General features: G+C 39.1%; 1 protein-coding gene across 11 annotated transcripts in view; it reads left to right on the top strand.

Moving 5' to 3' along the window:
• Positions 1–14,686, top strand: part of LOC144194725 (liprin-alpha-1-like) — a 52,932-nt gene that overhangs the window by 2,582 nt on the left and 35,664 nt on the right. For all 11 annotated transcript variants that reach the window (XM_077713962.1, XM_077713961.1, XM_077713963.1 and 8 more), the window contains exons 2-8: positions 804–1,073; positions 3,657–3,758; positions 5,682–5,846; positions 5,973–6,047; positions 8,343–8,444; positions 10,466–10,699; positions 12,690–12,836. In XM_077713962.1, the coding sequence (XP_077570088.1) occupies positions 804–1,073; positions 3,657–3,758; positions 5,682–5,846; positions 5,973–6,047; positions 8,343–8,444; positions 10,466–10,699; positions 12,690–12,836 (1,095 nt within the window). The remainder of the gene's footprint in view (positions 1–803; positions 1,074–3,656; positions 3,759–5,681; positions 5,847–5,972; positions 6,048–8,342; positions 8,445–10,465; positions 10,700–12,689; positions 12,837–14,686) is intronic.

Genomic DNA, 14,686 nt, shown 5'->3' with positions numbered 1-14,686 from the left:
TACCTGAGTGGACTGCACAAATATTTAACCAAGTTTGGGAGTCGAGAAGTGATTCCCAAAAGTAGTTATTTAAGTCTTTTCATAGAAATGTTATGCTGAACAATCATTAATTTAATATTTTCTCATTCATGTTAACTGTCATTTTGTATAACATGGTGTCATGATGGATGTGTAATGATCTTTCCTTTCATGGATGCTTACACCAACCATCACCACCAGATTCTCATAAGAAAAAGGGTCATGCCTGTTATAAATAGATGCCTATGAACAGGGGTTGGAAAACGTTTTTGACAGACAATGTGGCATGAACAAATTATATTTTAAAATACTCCTTGACGGCCATACTCAAAATTTAAAAGTAAAAATACACGAAAATCTGCATTTTATTTTGTAATTTCAACACTTATACAAAAAGTCTCAATTCTTTTAAGCTCTTTCAGCTCTTTCACCAGCGGTGTCCATATTTTACCTCAGGTTAGCGGAGAACCATATGCACCCATCAAAAGAGCCATAGGTTTCCTACCCTTGGCTTAGAAGAATTCACGTCGAAAGTATGCGTTGCATTTATTTGACTTTTTACACAATGCAGCCAATTGGAATATTGTCACAACTCTTGACTTTCTAAATGGCAAACCCACAACATCCTATGTGTTGTGTTATGTAAATTTATTTCTCCTGGTTAAATGAGTCAGGGTCAGTACTAGGTCCTGCTATCAATGCCTGTATTTTTTCCTTTTGCCATACAATCATTGTAATTCCTTTCCTGCCAATGTCCTAATTCCATCTCCTATCCATGATTATAGATGATGTGTGAAGTGATGCCCACCATCAGTGAGACTGAAGGACCAAGTGGAGGAGGTAGCACAGGTCAACGAGGGTCTGGCTCTCCTTTACAGTCGGACTCTGAAGGTCATTTTGAGTCACTGATGGTCTCCATGTTAGAGGAGAGGGATCGACTCCTTGAAACCCTAAGAGAGACACAAGAAAATCTGGGCTTGGCTCAGGGGAAACTGCATGAAGTTAGCCATGAAAGGGATTCTCTCCAGAGACAACTCAACACGGCTTTACCGCAGGTAGGAGAGCAGAAGACACTGCATACATCTTATTCTGTTGTTCAAATTTGTCTCGCTGATTATGATTGCAAAGCACACAGTATTCTCATCTCATTTTCTGAACCGCTTTATCCTCATTAGGGTCATGGGGGGTGCTGGAGCCAATCCCAGCTGTGTCTGGTCCAGAGGTGGTGGGGGGGGGGGGCACCCTGAATTGGTGGCCAGCCAATTGCAAGGCACGAGGAAACGGAAAACCATGCACACTCACACCCATACCTAGGGGCAATTTTACAGTGTCCAATCAGCCTAAAAATGCATGTTTTTAGAATGTGGGATGAAACTGTAGTATCCGGAGGAAACCCATGCAGGCCCGGGCGAACATGCAAACTCCGCACAGATGGAGATGACCTGGATTTGATCCCAGAGCTGTGAGGCCGACGCGCTAACCACTCGCCCCACCCAGCCGCCTGCACACAGTATTGTTTTGAATATATTAAATGAGCACAAATAGTGCTGGACGATATGACAAAAATTATCTCTTTAAAAAAAAAAAAAAAATCTGTGTATCGATAATTTTCACGATAACTTTGGCATTTTTTTTTCGTTTAGTATCCCCTAACTAGCAGTAAATTGATTTGAGATTTTTAATAGCCAATATCCAAAAATGTTTGGGCTATCTAATACCAATATGCCTTATTTCTTTAAGTCTAACGCCTACAGTTTATGTACCAAGAAACTGAAGCAAAGTTTGGGTGCATGTTATATGCAAATCCTGGTGAAACACTGCACTCTCCTGTTGAAAACCTCCTGTCCACAGCACTTATGCGAGATGGCGACAATCTACGTTTTACAAAACCCAGCCCTCTCCAAATAGCCATGGCAAGTTTGTAGGATAATATAGGGTTGTAAAAATAAAAAGTTTCTTCAGGGAAACGATTCTGCCCAAGGAGCGCTATACTTGCTCAAAAAGAATGGAATCAATTGTTTGGTGAATCAGTTGATGATCAATCAGACTTGGAATTAAAAAAGATAATATAATGATGAATTATATTTGTAAGGATTTAGACTTGTGAATAACATTTGAGAATTGTGTTCATATTGGTAATAGTTTGTTTTACCAGGTTTCCATTCCATGTTGTGAGTAAATGTTTTGTCATGGTGACGTGTATACATTTACCAGTTACCACTACTACTGATGCAGTCCTTGGTGTGAGCTGAAAAAAATATTTTTTAGATTTTTCTTAATTAAGGGTGCACTTTATACACGGGTGCGCGTTATACTCAAATAAATATGGTGTGGAAGATTGTCTTTTGTCCCTTTTGCAAGTTGAAGGTGAACACATACAAACACACACACAAACACAATCGAAACACATTTTTATTTGTTCTAATTCACCATGTATTGACAAAGTAATAAATCACGCGTGGTTTAATATACTAAAATTTGTTTAATAGAACTATAAAGTTAGACGTGGAGAATATAGACCGGCATACACAATCGTAGAAGCAGGTGGAGATGGGTGTCGGGGGGACTTTATCCACAGCAACTCACTCGAACAAACAAATTTAAATTAACATGGATACACATATACAGACACTCAACGTTTAATGTAACTTCACACAAAAATGAATTCTAATTTAGTTTGAATCTTTTTTTACCTTATTTCTATGGGTTGACCCCACCCAGACGTTTGCCGAAGTCTTCAAAACGAATGCATCCAGAGTTGTTTGTTTTCGCCTCCCCTTCAAAATATCTCGAAAATGACGCGCCCAAATATCATAACTATACAATAATGCGTGACTACTTGCCAGCTTGTCGGGGTTCCTCTTTTCTCCAAAATCTGAAAACTCTTGCCACTTCGTTGTAACTTTCCTGGGTGATAATCGAGGCAAATGATTGATAAATTCCATCGTGGCTTTCGAATTGGAACTATATTTTATCCACAATAAAAGAAGGCTTAGTTAATTTCTATGTGAAACGTTCATTTCAGATACGAGTAAATCGACATATGAGCTCAGTCCTGAAACGCATTAAGCCTGTATCTCGAGGTACCGCTACACAACACAGGTGTCAAATAGATTCAACAAAGGGCTAAGTTGGTGCAGGTTTTCCTACCATCTGAAAGAGCTGTGACAGTTTGACCAATGATACTTCTGCTGAAAACAGCTGCACCTGACTGCAATCATCTGGTTATAGTTGTAAGAGAATAGATTGAAAGGGTGTCGTCTTCACTGCTTAGTAGGAAAACCTGCACCCACTTAGGCCTTTAGGGTTGGTTTGACGGCAGTAACACAAAAAGGCCAGGTTAATTTTTGAAGAGTTCTATCGGTGGAAGAACCTTGTACATGTTTGTGAGATGTTCAAAATCTAAGAGGTATTTTCTTGACTGGCATTTTATTTATATCTTATTATAATTGCTTTGCTGGAGCAGTAACAGTTGTGTAAAACTTTTGCACAATTCTGGGTTACTAGTATTTGAGATTGTACAAAACTATTTTCAACCTCACATGCACACTGAATTAAATGGTGTAAACTATATATGCTAACTCAACGAGCTGAAATTGTTTGGTAAAAGGTGTGAGTACATTTATTTTATTTTTCAGGAGTTTGCAGCACTAACAAAAGAAGTGAACATGTGCCGGGAACAGCTTTTAGAAAAGGAGGAGGAGATTGCAGAACTGAAAGCTGAAAGAAACAACACGCGGGTAAGTTGAAATGCTTTCTCCTCTCATTCTTTCCGCTTCATCCGAAGTCGGATCCCGGGGGCAGGAGATTCAGCAGGGAAGCCCAGACTTCCCTCTCCCCAGCCACTGAATGCAGCTCTTTCGGGAGGACCCCAAGGCGTTCCTGGGCTAGCTGGGAGACATAATTTCCCCCACTGTGTCTGAGGTCAGCCCCGTGGCCTCCTGGTGGGACATGCCTGGAACACCTCCCGAAGAGGGCGTCCAGGGGGCATGTTGATTAGATGCCGTAGCCAACTCATCTGGCTCCTCTTGATCCAGAGGAGCCGTACTCCGAACCCTTCCCGGATGACTGAACTTGTCATCTTATCGCTAAGGGAGAGTCCAGACATCCTGCGGAGGAAAGTCATTTCAGCCGCATGTATCTAGGATCTCGTTCTTCCGGTCGCGACCCATAGCTCATGACCATAGATGGCCAGACACTGACACTGGTCACAAAAGGACTGGACACCGCGAATCAGGGGTTCCGGAATTCGACATGGCAGGAGTATCCCCCACAAGACTCTCCGCGGGACACGGTCGAAGGCCTTCTCCAGGTCCACAAAACACATGTAGACTGGTTGGGGAGGGGGTGGGGGTAATCCTTTTTTGTTTTGTATATAATCATTTTTCAGATCATAAGAAATATTGACTGTTTTAGGCATGGGCGATATGACAAAAGGGATGAGTGAATTTTTGTCATAGCACCCATGCCTAAAACATTCAACATTTCATATAATCTGAAAAAGGTTTATATACAAAACAAATAGTGTATTTTCACACCTAACAAATGCACCGTCTGAAAGGGTGGAGTCTCAGTTGCGGGTGTATTTTCAGTTTTTTTTTCTAATATATACTTGACCGGACGTTTGGTCAAACGGACGTTTGGTCGACCGGACGTTTGGTCGACCGGACGTCCGAGTACCTCCTATGTATTGGTCCCCGAAGGTTTGGCCGACCGGACGCGCTGCTGTGGTTGCGCTGGAATGACACGATACCATGCATGCTAACATATGTTTTAAAAAAGGCGCTAAGTAGGAGCAAAAAAGTTTGATTTTTTTTTTGACGTAATGTGTATTCACGAAAATATAAGTCAAAGTATTCAAACATCTACAAATCTGTCTAAGTCATCATCTTCTGTAGCCGACGAAGAGTGGGCGAGTTTGCCAGCAATGCTGGGTTCCATCTCATTTACAGAGTCAGAGCTGTCGCTGTGGGGATTCGTAATAGTGATTCCTGCTTTGGCAAAGGCTCAAACTACAGTGCTCGCCAGAACTTTAGCCCAGGTGTTGACAATCCATTCCAAATTGTCACGTAACTCGTGTGACGCTGCCTGCCCGCCTTTGAATGGAACTATATTATGTTTGCCAATCCGAAATGCATCACTCCCACGTCTTTCGCCACGCTGACTCTCCTCGCTCTTATACCGTGTACGATTCGTAGCTTCTGTACAAGGCATTCTGTTGTCATTTCACGTCAGGCATTTCCTCTTAATAGCTGTAATGTTTCTTTTTAAGTATTGAGTGTTTTGGAATGTTAACAGTGCTACAAGCACACGGAAGCTAACTGCGTTGCCCCTCGGTTGGGATGTTTTGAAGGTTTTGAATGGATTTACCGTAATGCTTGGAATATGTGAGGATGCTAGTTTTAGGATGAACGTCCACTGGGTTGATCGCAATAAGCATGACACCAGGAAATAAAACCAGTTAGTCAAGCAGTCAGGGTCATACTAAGTTCTGAATTCAGCCCATAAACAAAGCCCACAGACTGATAGAGAAAAAGTTAGACTTAAGTATGCGTTATAAGTGAAAATTTGGTATTTGTGCTGTGATCTATACCATAATCTGAGTGCAGTTGTTATTGTAATGTTATCCTGTGTTATTCAATGCAATTGTCATATCTTCATAGCTCTTGTTGGAGCATTTGGAGTGCCTGGTTTCTCGTCATGAACGTAGCCTGAGGATGACTGTGGTGAAACGACAAGCGCAATCTCCTGCAGGAGTCTCTAGTGAAGTTGAAGTCCTCAAAGCCCTAAAGTCACTTTTTGAACACCACAAAGCCCTTGATGAGAAGGTAGGACATTAAGCAAATTTCTTATCAATTTTCATTTTTTGCCTACATTTGCTTTAGTGTGAAGATTTGATGTTCATTATTTTTAAACGGTGCACTATTTTATTTATTTGGTTTTTCATATTCCAGGTAAGGGAGAGACTACGAGTGGCCTTGGAAAGATGCAGTGCTTTGGAGGAACAGCTGACCATGTCACACAAAGAAGTGAGACAATTTGCCAATAATTATTGTTCATATATTACTGTTTGTTTCTCGCTATCTGTTCTTTGACATTTTTATTCAGAATTAAAAGCGAAACTAGGGACACATCATCTTTACCACCTCTTGGGCAACACAACCCAAAGGGACTGAACTGCAAAATTGCCTAAAACACTTCAAGCAGTTGACAATACACATACATATCTATATATATATCTATATATCTATCTATATATATATATATATATATATATATATATATATATATATATATATATATATATATATATATATATATATATATATATATATATATATATATATATATATATATATATATATATATATATATATATATATATATATATATATATATATATATATATATATATATATATATATATATACATATATATATACATATATACATATATATATACATATATACATATATACATATATAAATATATAAATATATATATATATATATATATATATATACATACATATATAAATATGTATATATATATTTATATATATATATATACATATATATATTTATATATATACACATATATATATACATATATATATACATATATATATACATATATATATACATATATATATATATATATATATATATATATATATATATATATATATATATATATATATATATATATATATATATATATATATATATATATATATATATATATATATATATATATATATATATATTTATATATATACACATATATATATACATATATATATATATATATTCATATATTTATATGTGCGTGTATGCGCGTGTGTGCGCACGTGCGCGTGAGTATGTGTGTATATATTTTTTTTTGTCAATACACCCAATGGATTGTGGCCTCGGTTAGGGGTTAGGGACCTACAGAGAGCTGGGAGCACAGTGACAAAGGGGACTATCAGTAACAAAATGCCCCGCCTGGGTCTCAAATCCTGCACTTCCAGACATGTCCCCCTCCTGAAGCCAGTACACGCCCAGGCCCGTCTGCTGTTCGCTAGAGAGCAATTGGATGATCCAGAAGAGGACTGTGAGAATGTGTTATGGTCAGATGAAACCAAAATTGAGCTTTTTGGTAGAAAAACAGGTTCTCGTGTTTGGAGGAGAAAGAATGCTGAATTGCATCTGAAGAACATCATCACCACTGTGAAGCATGGGGGTTGAAACATCATGCTTTGGGGATGTTTTTCTGCAAAGGGACCAGGACCACTGCTCCGTTTAAGGGAATGAATGAATGGGGCCATGTATCGAGAGATTTTTGAGTCAAAATTTCCTTCCATCAGCAAGGACATTCAACATGACAATGATCCCAAACATACAGCCAGAGCAACAAAGGAATGGCTTCGTAAGAAGCATTTTAAGGTCATGGAGTGGCCTAGCCAGTCTCCAGATCTCAACCCCATAGAAAATCTGTGGAGGGAGTTGAAAGTCTGTGTTGCCCAACAACAGCCCCAAAACATCACTACTGTAGACATCTGCATGGAGTAATGGGCCAAAATACCAGCAACAGTGTGTGAAAAGCTTGTTAAGTGTTTCAGAAAACGTATGTCCTCTGTTATTGCCAACAAAAGGTACATAAAGTATTGAGATTAACTTTTGGTATTGACCAAATACTTATTTTCCAGCTTATTTTGCAAATAAATTCTTTAAAATTTAAACAATGTGATTTTCAGTTTTTTTCCCACATTCTGTCTCTCATGATTAGGTTTACCTATGTTGACAATTACAGGCCACTATTTTTTTTCAAGTAGGATAACTCGCACAATGGGTGGTCGACTAAATACTTATTTGCCCCACTGTACATATATTTCACCAATATTGTTTTTTTAATACAGCTTTTTGTTTTATTTAAAAAAAATCATGTATACTTTTTTTTTTTTACTATTTATTAATACATTGTTTTTTCATTCAACATTTTAGTAATACGGGCTCCTACTTTTTATTGTGTCCAAATTCATTTCATGGATGGGCAAGTCTTGATTCTCCCTGTTGAATGGGATTATGATTGACAAAAGCCCTGGAGGATGTTGAAATGCCCTAGATTTTATCTCTGCTCCATAATGAAGCACTTAATGCTGCAGTCATCTTTCGTTCCTGAGACATGCACACACACTGAATGATGCCTTGGGTATTTATGTTGTTTCCCACTCACTGGGAAAAAACATAACATTAGTTATGATAACTTGAAATGAACTCTATTTGTAAACTGCTGTCAATCTAATTATTTACTTTGGTGTTCATAAACTCTGTCTCTATAGTTGGCTTACTTTAGGGAGCAGAGCTTCCAGAAGAGAGGAATGGCAGATGGAACTACTGAGGTTAACCACAACTCAGAAAATACACCTAGCACTAATGGAAAGGTGAGGTTATTCATCAGCACATTGTTGAAAGTGTGTGTGGAAGACAGCGTTGACTAGTGTCTCACCTAGGTCTACAATGTCTTGTGTGTTTTGTCTGTCTTTCTACTGCCACCAAGACATTTTCCGAAAACGGGATGAAATAATGTTCTAATGTAATCTATCTTTTGTGTAAATTTAAAGGATTTGCTTCTAAATATAAGAAATATGTTTGAAGATAAGTGCTTAAAACATAAGCACAACCTCGGAGAGCACAGAAATATAGGCTGAACTTTTTTTCATTTAGATTTTTTGAAGCAGATCTAAAATTGAGTTTGTCAAGATCACAAGTTTTTCATGCTTCCTGATCTCCTATCACTGTGTAAGGCGTAGTGACCGTTTCTGAGTTAGTTGGATTTTGATTAAGCAAGGAGTAATGTCACAATTCCCTACATTCTTCAATGCACTGAGTTAACAACAATATTTATTTGAACTCCTGAAAAAAAAAGATCATAAAATTCTACATTTTGAGTTAAAAAGACTGTTTTATTTACTCCTTTCCAGTCCAGCTTGGTGGAAAATAGCGCGTCTCCTGTGACCAATGTCTACGGAAGTAAAAATGCCCCCTTTTTAAATTTTGAGTATTTTATACAACTGGAGCCGACATTTTTTAGCCTAATAGCTCTATGGGTAAACCTGGGCGATAAAAAAATAAATATTTTCAAATTAAAGGAAGCATTAAAAGCTATGAATCCTTCCCATAGCCACTCTGATTTCAAAAAGGAGATTTAACGTTGAGACGGAGATACATTGACAGAATCTGCCATTTGTGCAAGAGCAGCAGACATATTTCACGGCCTGGTGATTGAGGGTGGGAGTGGGGGTTCTTCGTAACAACACGCATACCCTGAATTTAAAGCATCGTGTGGCTAGTTTGAAAAATTTAAGAAAAGGACTGGAATCCACTCAATTGTGTGGCATGGCGAGGCAATGAGTGCGGCTGAGTCAACGAGGCAGCAGAAGGGTTTAGAAAAATATTCGAAAAAATTGTGAAGCATATCTACGTTCCACAGCAAGTTTTTAATTGCGACGAGACTAAACTCTTCTGGAAGAAGATGCCCTGTCGCACATTACTCCCAGCCGAGGAGAAGAAAATGCCGAGACACAAGCTTATGAAGGGCTGACTTACCCTTGCTCTCTGTAGTAAAGCCAGTGGAAATTGTAAGATTAAGCCAATGTTAGTTTCCACTCGGAAAACCCAGAGCCTTCAAAATTCGCAATGTCCTGAAGGAGATATTTAACGTCATGTCAACAAATAGTTTCCCATTGAAATGAACTAAAAACAAATGAATTCGCTCCAACCCTCCAAAAAAACACACCAAAAAACAGAATATTGATATGGATTTTTTTCAAATTTGTTCTCATTCGCCATCTATTAACAGAGTAACAAATAACTAGTGGTTATGATATGCTCTGCCGGGTTGGCTCTTTTTTCCCCGCCTCCATCCTGACTTTCAGCTGCAACCTCAAGAGTTGTTTTCATTTGTCTTCCCTTCAAAATACTCATAAAGTGATGCACACACACTTCCCCACAATAGGATAATGTATGGCCACTTGCCAACCTGCCCGGGAAGTATTACTCCTCTCGTATTGGGGAGCAAGCTTCATCATTTGTACTGACTAACAGGGAAAAAAAACACTTCAACAGTTCAACGCTCCGCCCAGTGCTCATAGAGACATTACAAGAGGCATTTGCGATGGGAAAGATGTTCTCAAAAGCATTCTCGCGCATTGGCCACACCTGGCTGTATGCTCGTATATCAAAATTTGTCTTGCATCTCAAGGTATGTATTTGCTCGACATTTTACTCGTATCTCAAATTGCTTTTTTGTCGAGGTATTACTGTACTCAAATAAATACGGTATGCAATTTACAGTGTCCAACCACTTTACTGTGCATGTCTTTGGTATATGGGACGAAACCAGATTACCACAGAAGTAGAGTGTTTCACATTGCAGTCCATTTACAGTATTCTTTGTCCACAGCGGTCATCAGATGGCTCAATCAGTCAAGAGGATGAATCGGGTCATGGTTTCGGCAAAGTTGGGGAACTCCAGGAGGTGGTGGAACGTCAGACTGCTGATCTAGGTCAAATGAAAGACCGCATGTCTGCAATGGCATCCAGAATCAGTGAGCTCGAGGAAGACCTTGATACAGCCAGAAAAGACCTCATCAAGTCTGAAGACATGAATACAAGATTACAGAGAGACATTAGAGAAGTAAGAGTAAAGCTTCTTTAATTTTGTGTTACAATATCTATAGTACATTTGCGTTCCATGTTTTTAATTGTTTGGTCTCAAACCCACCATCCATGATGTATTAAAATTCTACATTTTTTCTGTCGGATTCATAGCACTCATTAAGATCAAAGGAAAACTTTCTCCATGCAACTTTTCCTTATTGAGATAACCGTATTTTCACGACTATAAGGTGCACATGAAAGTCTTCAATTTTCTCCAAATTAGACCGGGTGCTTTGTAATCCAGTGCACTTTATATATGGACCAATTCTAAAATTGTTATCACGACAAAATGAAATAAATCAGTTGATAGGGTACACCGACTACTATTTTTCCGTAGACAAATTACTGCGCAGTGACTGCTGGGATATGTAGTAGATATTTTGTCAATACACCCAATGGACTGTGGACTGTATACATCTGCATCAATAAGCTTGACGAAACATGGAAAGCACTGATGGAAAAGTTACGCTAGCTACCAGCTAGCTTCTATTTATGAATGGATTGTGGCCTGTGTACATCGACATCAACACAGCATGACGAAGCATGGAAAGCACTGTTGGAAAAGTTACGCTAGCTAAAACTAGCTACTATTTGTGAATGGATTGTGGCCGTATATATCGGGCTAACCACTTAAGCCGCCGGGCCGCCATTAAGGAATAAAAATAAATTATGTTGAGCATTTTATCTGTTTATCTTTTCTCTATTTTGAAATAAATGACCATATCGGCATTCGCTTGCGTCATGATGTGGAAAGGTGTCTACCTAACAACTAAATTGGGTCAGCATAGCCAGCAGCATCGTGTCTCGCCGATTCGTCCCGTAACGACAGGGGAAAAAGTGTTTCAGGGAGCACCTGGAAATGCGGAAATTCTTCAGAAAAGGATGTTTGTAAATGACGTGGAAAGGCGTCCTACGTTACGACTAATCAGCCACATGGTGTGTTTAGGGCACACTATTTAAAAACAAAAATTCATACATCAACTCTGCTTTCATCTTTAACAAATAAAAGTTACGTTTACACACTTACAAAAAGGGAAGAAATTCAATCACGTCTCAGCCGTTTCTGGCCACCATAAACAAAATCAACTCTCTGCGTTGCACGGTTTGGACAACCTTAGCGAGAGAATCTTAACATACACACAAACACATCCATAAATAACCCTTTATAAGGATTATTATAGATAATTGGTGTGAATGAATGAAGGCGCCACCCGATGGTGTAGTGGTTCTTCCGCTTGACTTTGATGCGGACAGTCTAGGTTCGATTCCCACTCGGTGGCAGCGTGAGAGGTTATCTCTCTGTGTGCCCTACCACTCACTGGCAACCAAAGACGTTTGGGTTAGCCTCCAGCAACCCTTTCCAGGATGGTGTGAATGAAATGACTAAGCGGGCGGGCCATGGTAATCCTTGAAGAAAAACTAAAGATAAAAAAGTGGCGTGCAGTTCACTGATATTGCAAGCAATGTTGCCTGTAATTTTTTGTTTGTCTAGGCAGAAAGACAACCTTCCTGAGCACACTGAGTACCAGTGTGAGCAACATCATCATTGCTCGCTATGGGTACACCAGTATCATGCCTGCCATAAGCAGGTGCACGTTTACTACACATACATTTTTTAGTAATAATAAAATCTATTGATTAAGATCTATGAATGGGCGGCCCGGCGGATGAGTGGTTCGCACGTCTGCCTCACAGCTCTGCGGTCTTGGGTTCAAATCCAGGTCGGTCCACCTATGTTGAATTTGCATATTCTCCCTGGGCCTGCGTGGGTTTTCTCCTAGTACTCCGTTTTCCTCCCACATCCCAAAAAGATGCATTGTAGGGTCATTGGACACTCTAAAATTGTCTTAGAACCAATTATAGAATTTATATTTAAAATCTTGCTCTGAAACAAGTTTTGGAACCAATTAATTTTGTAAGGTATGACTAGAATGCTGGAATTGAGGCTTGTATTTGTTCTTTTATAGTCTATGGCTCAGAAAGAGGATATGGAGGAGAGGATCACCACTCTGGAGAAGCGGTACCTGGCAGCTCAGCGGGAAGCTACATCTGTCCATGACCAGAATGACAAACTGGAGAATGAAGTAGCTAATAAGGAAGCCCTGTTGAGACAAGTAAGTTGGCCAATTACAGTTATGTACAGTACAGTTTTGTACATGGTTTACATAACTTAGCAGGAATACTGAAACCCGGGCAAATTTTTGCATAATGTGTCCGATCAATGGCAAAACCTATTATGTATACCGTATTTTCACACCTAGAAAACACACCGTGATTGGGCGCAGTCTCATTTGCTGGTATATATTCAGTTTTTTGTCAATACATTGGACGCTTTGTCCGATAAGGCGCTAGCATGACACAAGACTAGCGTATGTTATGCGAGCCGCTAGCGTGTGTTATGCTTTCTGCTAGTGTATGTTATGCTAGCCGCTAGCGTATGTTATGCTAGCTGCTAGCGTATGTTATGCTAGGCACTTGCGTGTTATTTTTTGGAAGATCGCTCGAGCAATACTAAGTTTGATAATGCTTTATTGAGGTAAAGGTACACTGATATAAAGAGTTCGGCGTTTAACATGCAAGGTGCCACTGTCAGTTAGAGTTGTGTATTCCAAAACTTGAATCCAGATTTGGCGAAAGCTCGAACAGTGCTGGCCAACACTTGAGCCCAGTCATCCTCAATCCATTGTAACCCGCGACATGCATCACTCCCAAGCCTTTGATTCTCCTCGCTGTTATATCGGCATTGACAATTAATTCCAAAACGTAACTTGTGCGACGCTGCCTGCCGAACTACAATGTTGTCCATCGGTTAAAAATCCGTTAGCAATCTTTTAGCAAAACTGTTAAATTGTGTTCGATTCATGGCTTCAGTCCATTTTCCAACGTTTCATACCTGCATTGTGTTTTCATTCACGTCAGGCATTTCCTTGTATAGGTCCAATACACTGTTTCTTTAAGTATTAAAAGTGTTTTTGAGGGTTAAAATCGCTGCAGGCACACGTACGTCACATTGCCCACTCCTCTGGCATATTTTGAATGGATTTGGCGTAATGATTGGTATGCGCGGTGTGGCTATTTTTAGGGTGAACGTCCGCTGGGTTGATCGCAATAAGCAGCGTGCCGGCAAAGAAACGGCATATCTATTCAAATGGCTATTTCTGAGAATGTGCGTGCACGTGTGTATGCATGTTCGGAAGGTCTGGGTAAAATGGAAACAAGATCGCAAGTCCGATTTGAATGCGTTTATCAGCAAAAGTTGGCAAATTTACGCCCTTGGGGATGCATCACGGCTGATTTTCATTTTGGACTCATGTTTTTCAGAAAATCAATATTTGTACCAAGGTGTTGCATTTTTGACATTATATTCTTAGTGTTAAGTGCCATTTATTTTACACGCACAGTACTGTAGTTACCAAGTGACACACAATAATTTTTATTTTACAAAAAATATTTTAAAAAAATTACAATACAATATCACATAAGCGCACCGCAAGTGAACACAAAAAAAGTTAAGAAGCTGCCACTTCACATAAAATTGTTTCAATGGATAATGAGTAGAATCCGGACACAGTCTAAAAATGTAACTTTTCTTCAAATAAATGAAGGATTTGCTTCAAATCCGTGAAGAACAACTTAAACAACATAAATTATAATTTGGCATTTCACAAAATGCCCCATGGCAACCAAAAATTTTTTTTTTTTTACAATGCAAGTTGGAAAAGTGCAAGTTTGGTTAATTTTTTCGGTACAGTGGTACCTCAACATACGAGCAATTTGAGATATGAGTAACATTTTGAGCAGATATTTATTTTGACATACGAGCAGACAGCGGACCCGAGTTGCTGATCATAAGAGCATCATGGGCACTGGCTCTCCCCGCAACTCCTTTGTGTAATGTCTCTCTGGTCGCAACTCCCTCGTATAAGGTCTCTGCAAGCTATGGACAGAGCGTTACATTTTTTTA

Source organism: Stigmatopora nigra, chromosome 3, assembly GCF_051989575.1.
Source record: "Stigmatopora nigra isolate UIUO_SnigA chromosome 3, RoL_Snig_1.1, whole genome shotgun sequence".
In the NCBI taxonomy this organism is placed as follows: Eukaryota; Metazoa; Chordata; class Actinopteri; order Syngnathiformes; family Syngnathidae; genus Stigmatopora; species Stigmatopora nigra.
This window is presented reverse-complemented; position numbering and strand designations above follow the sequence as displayed.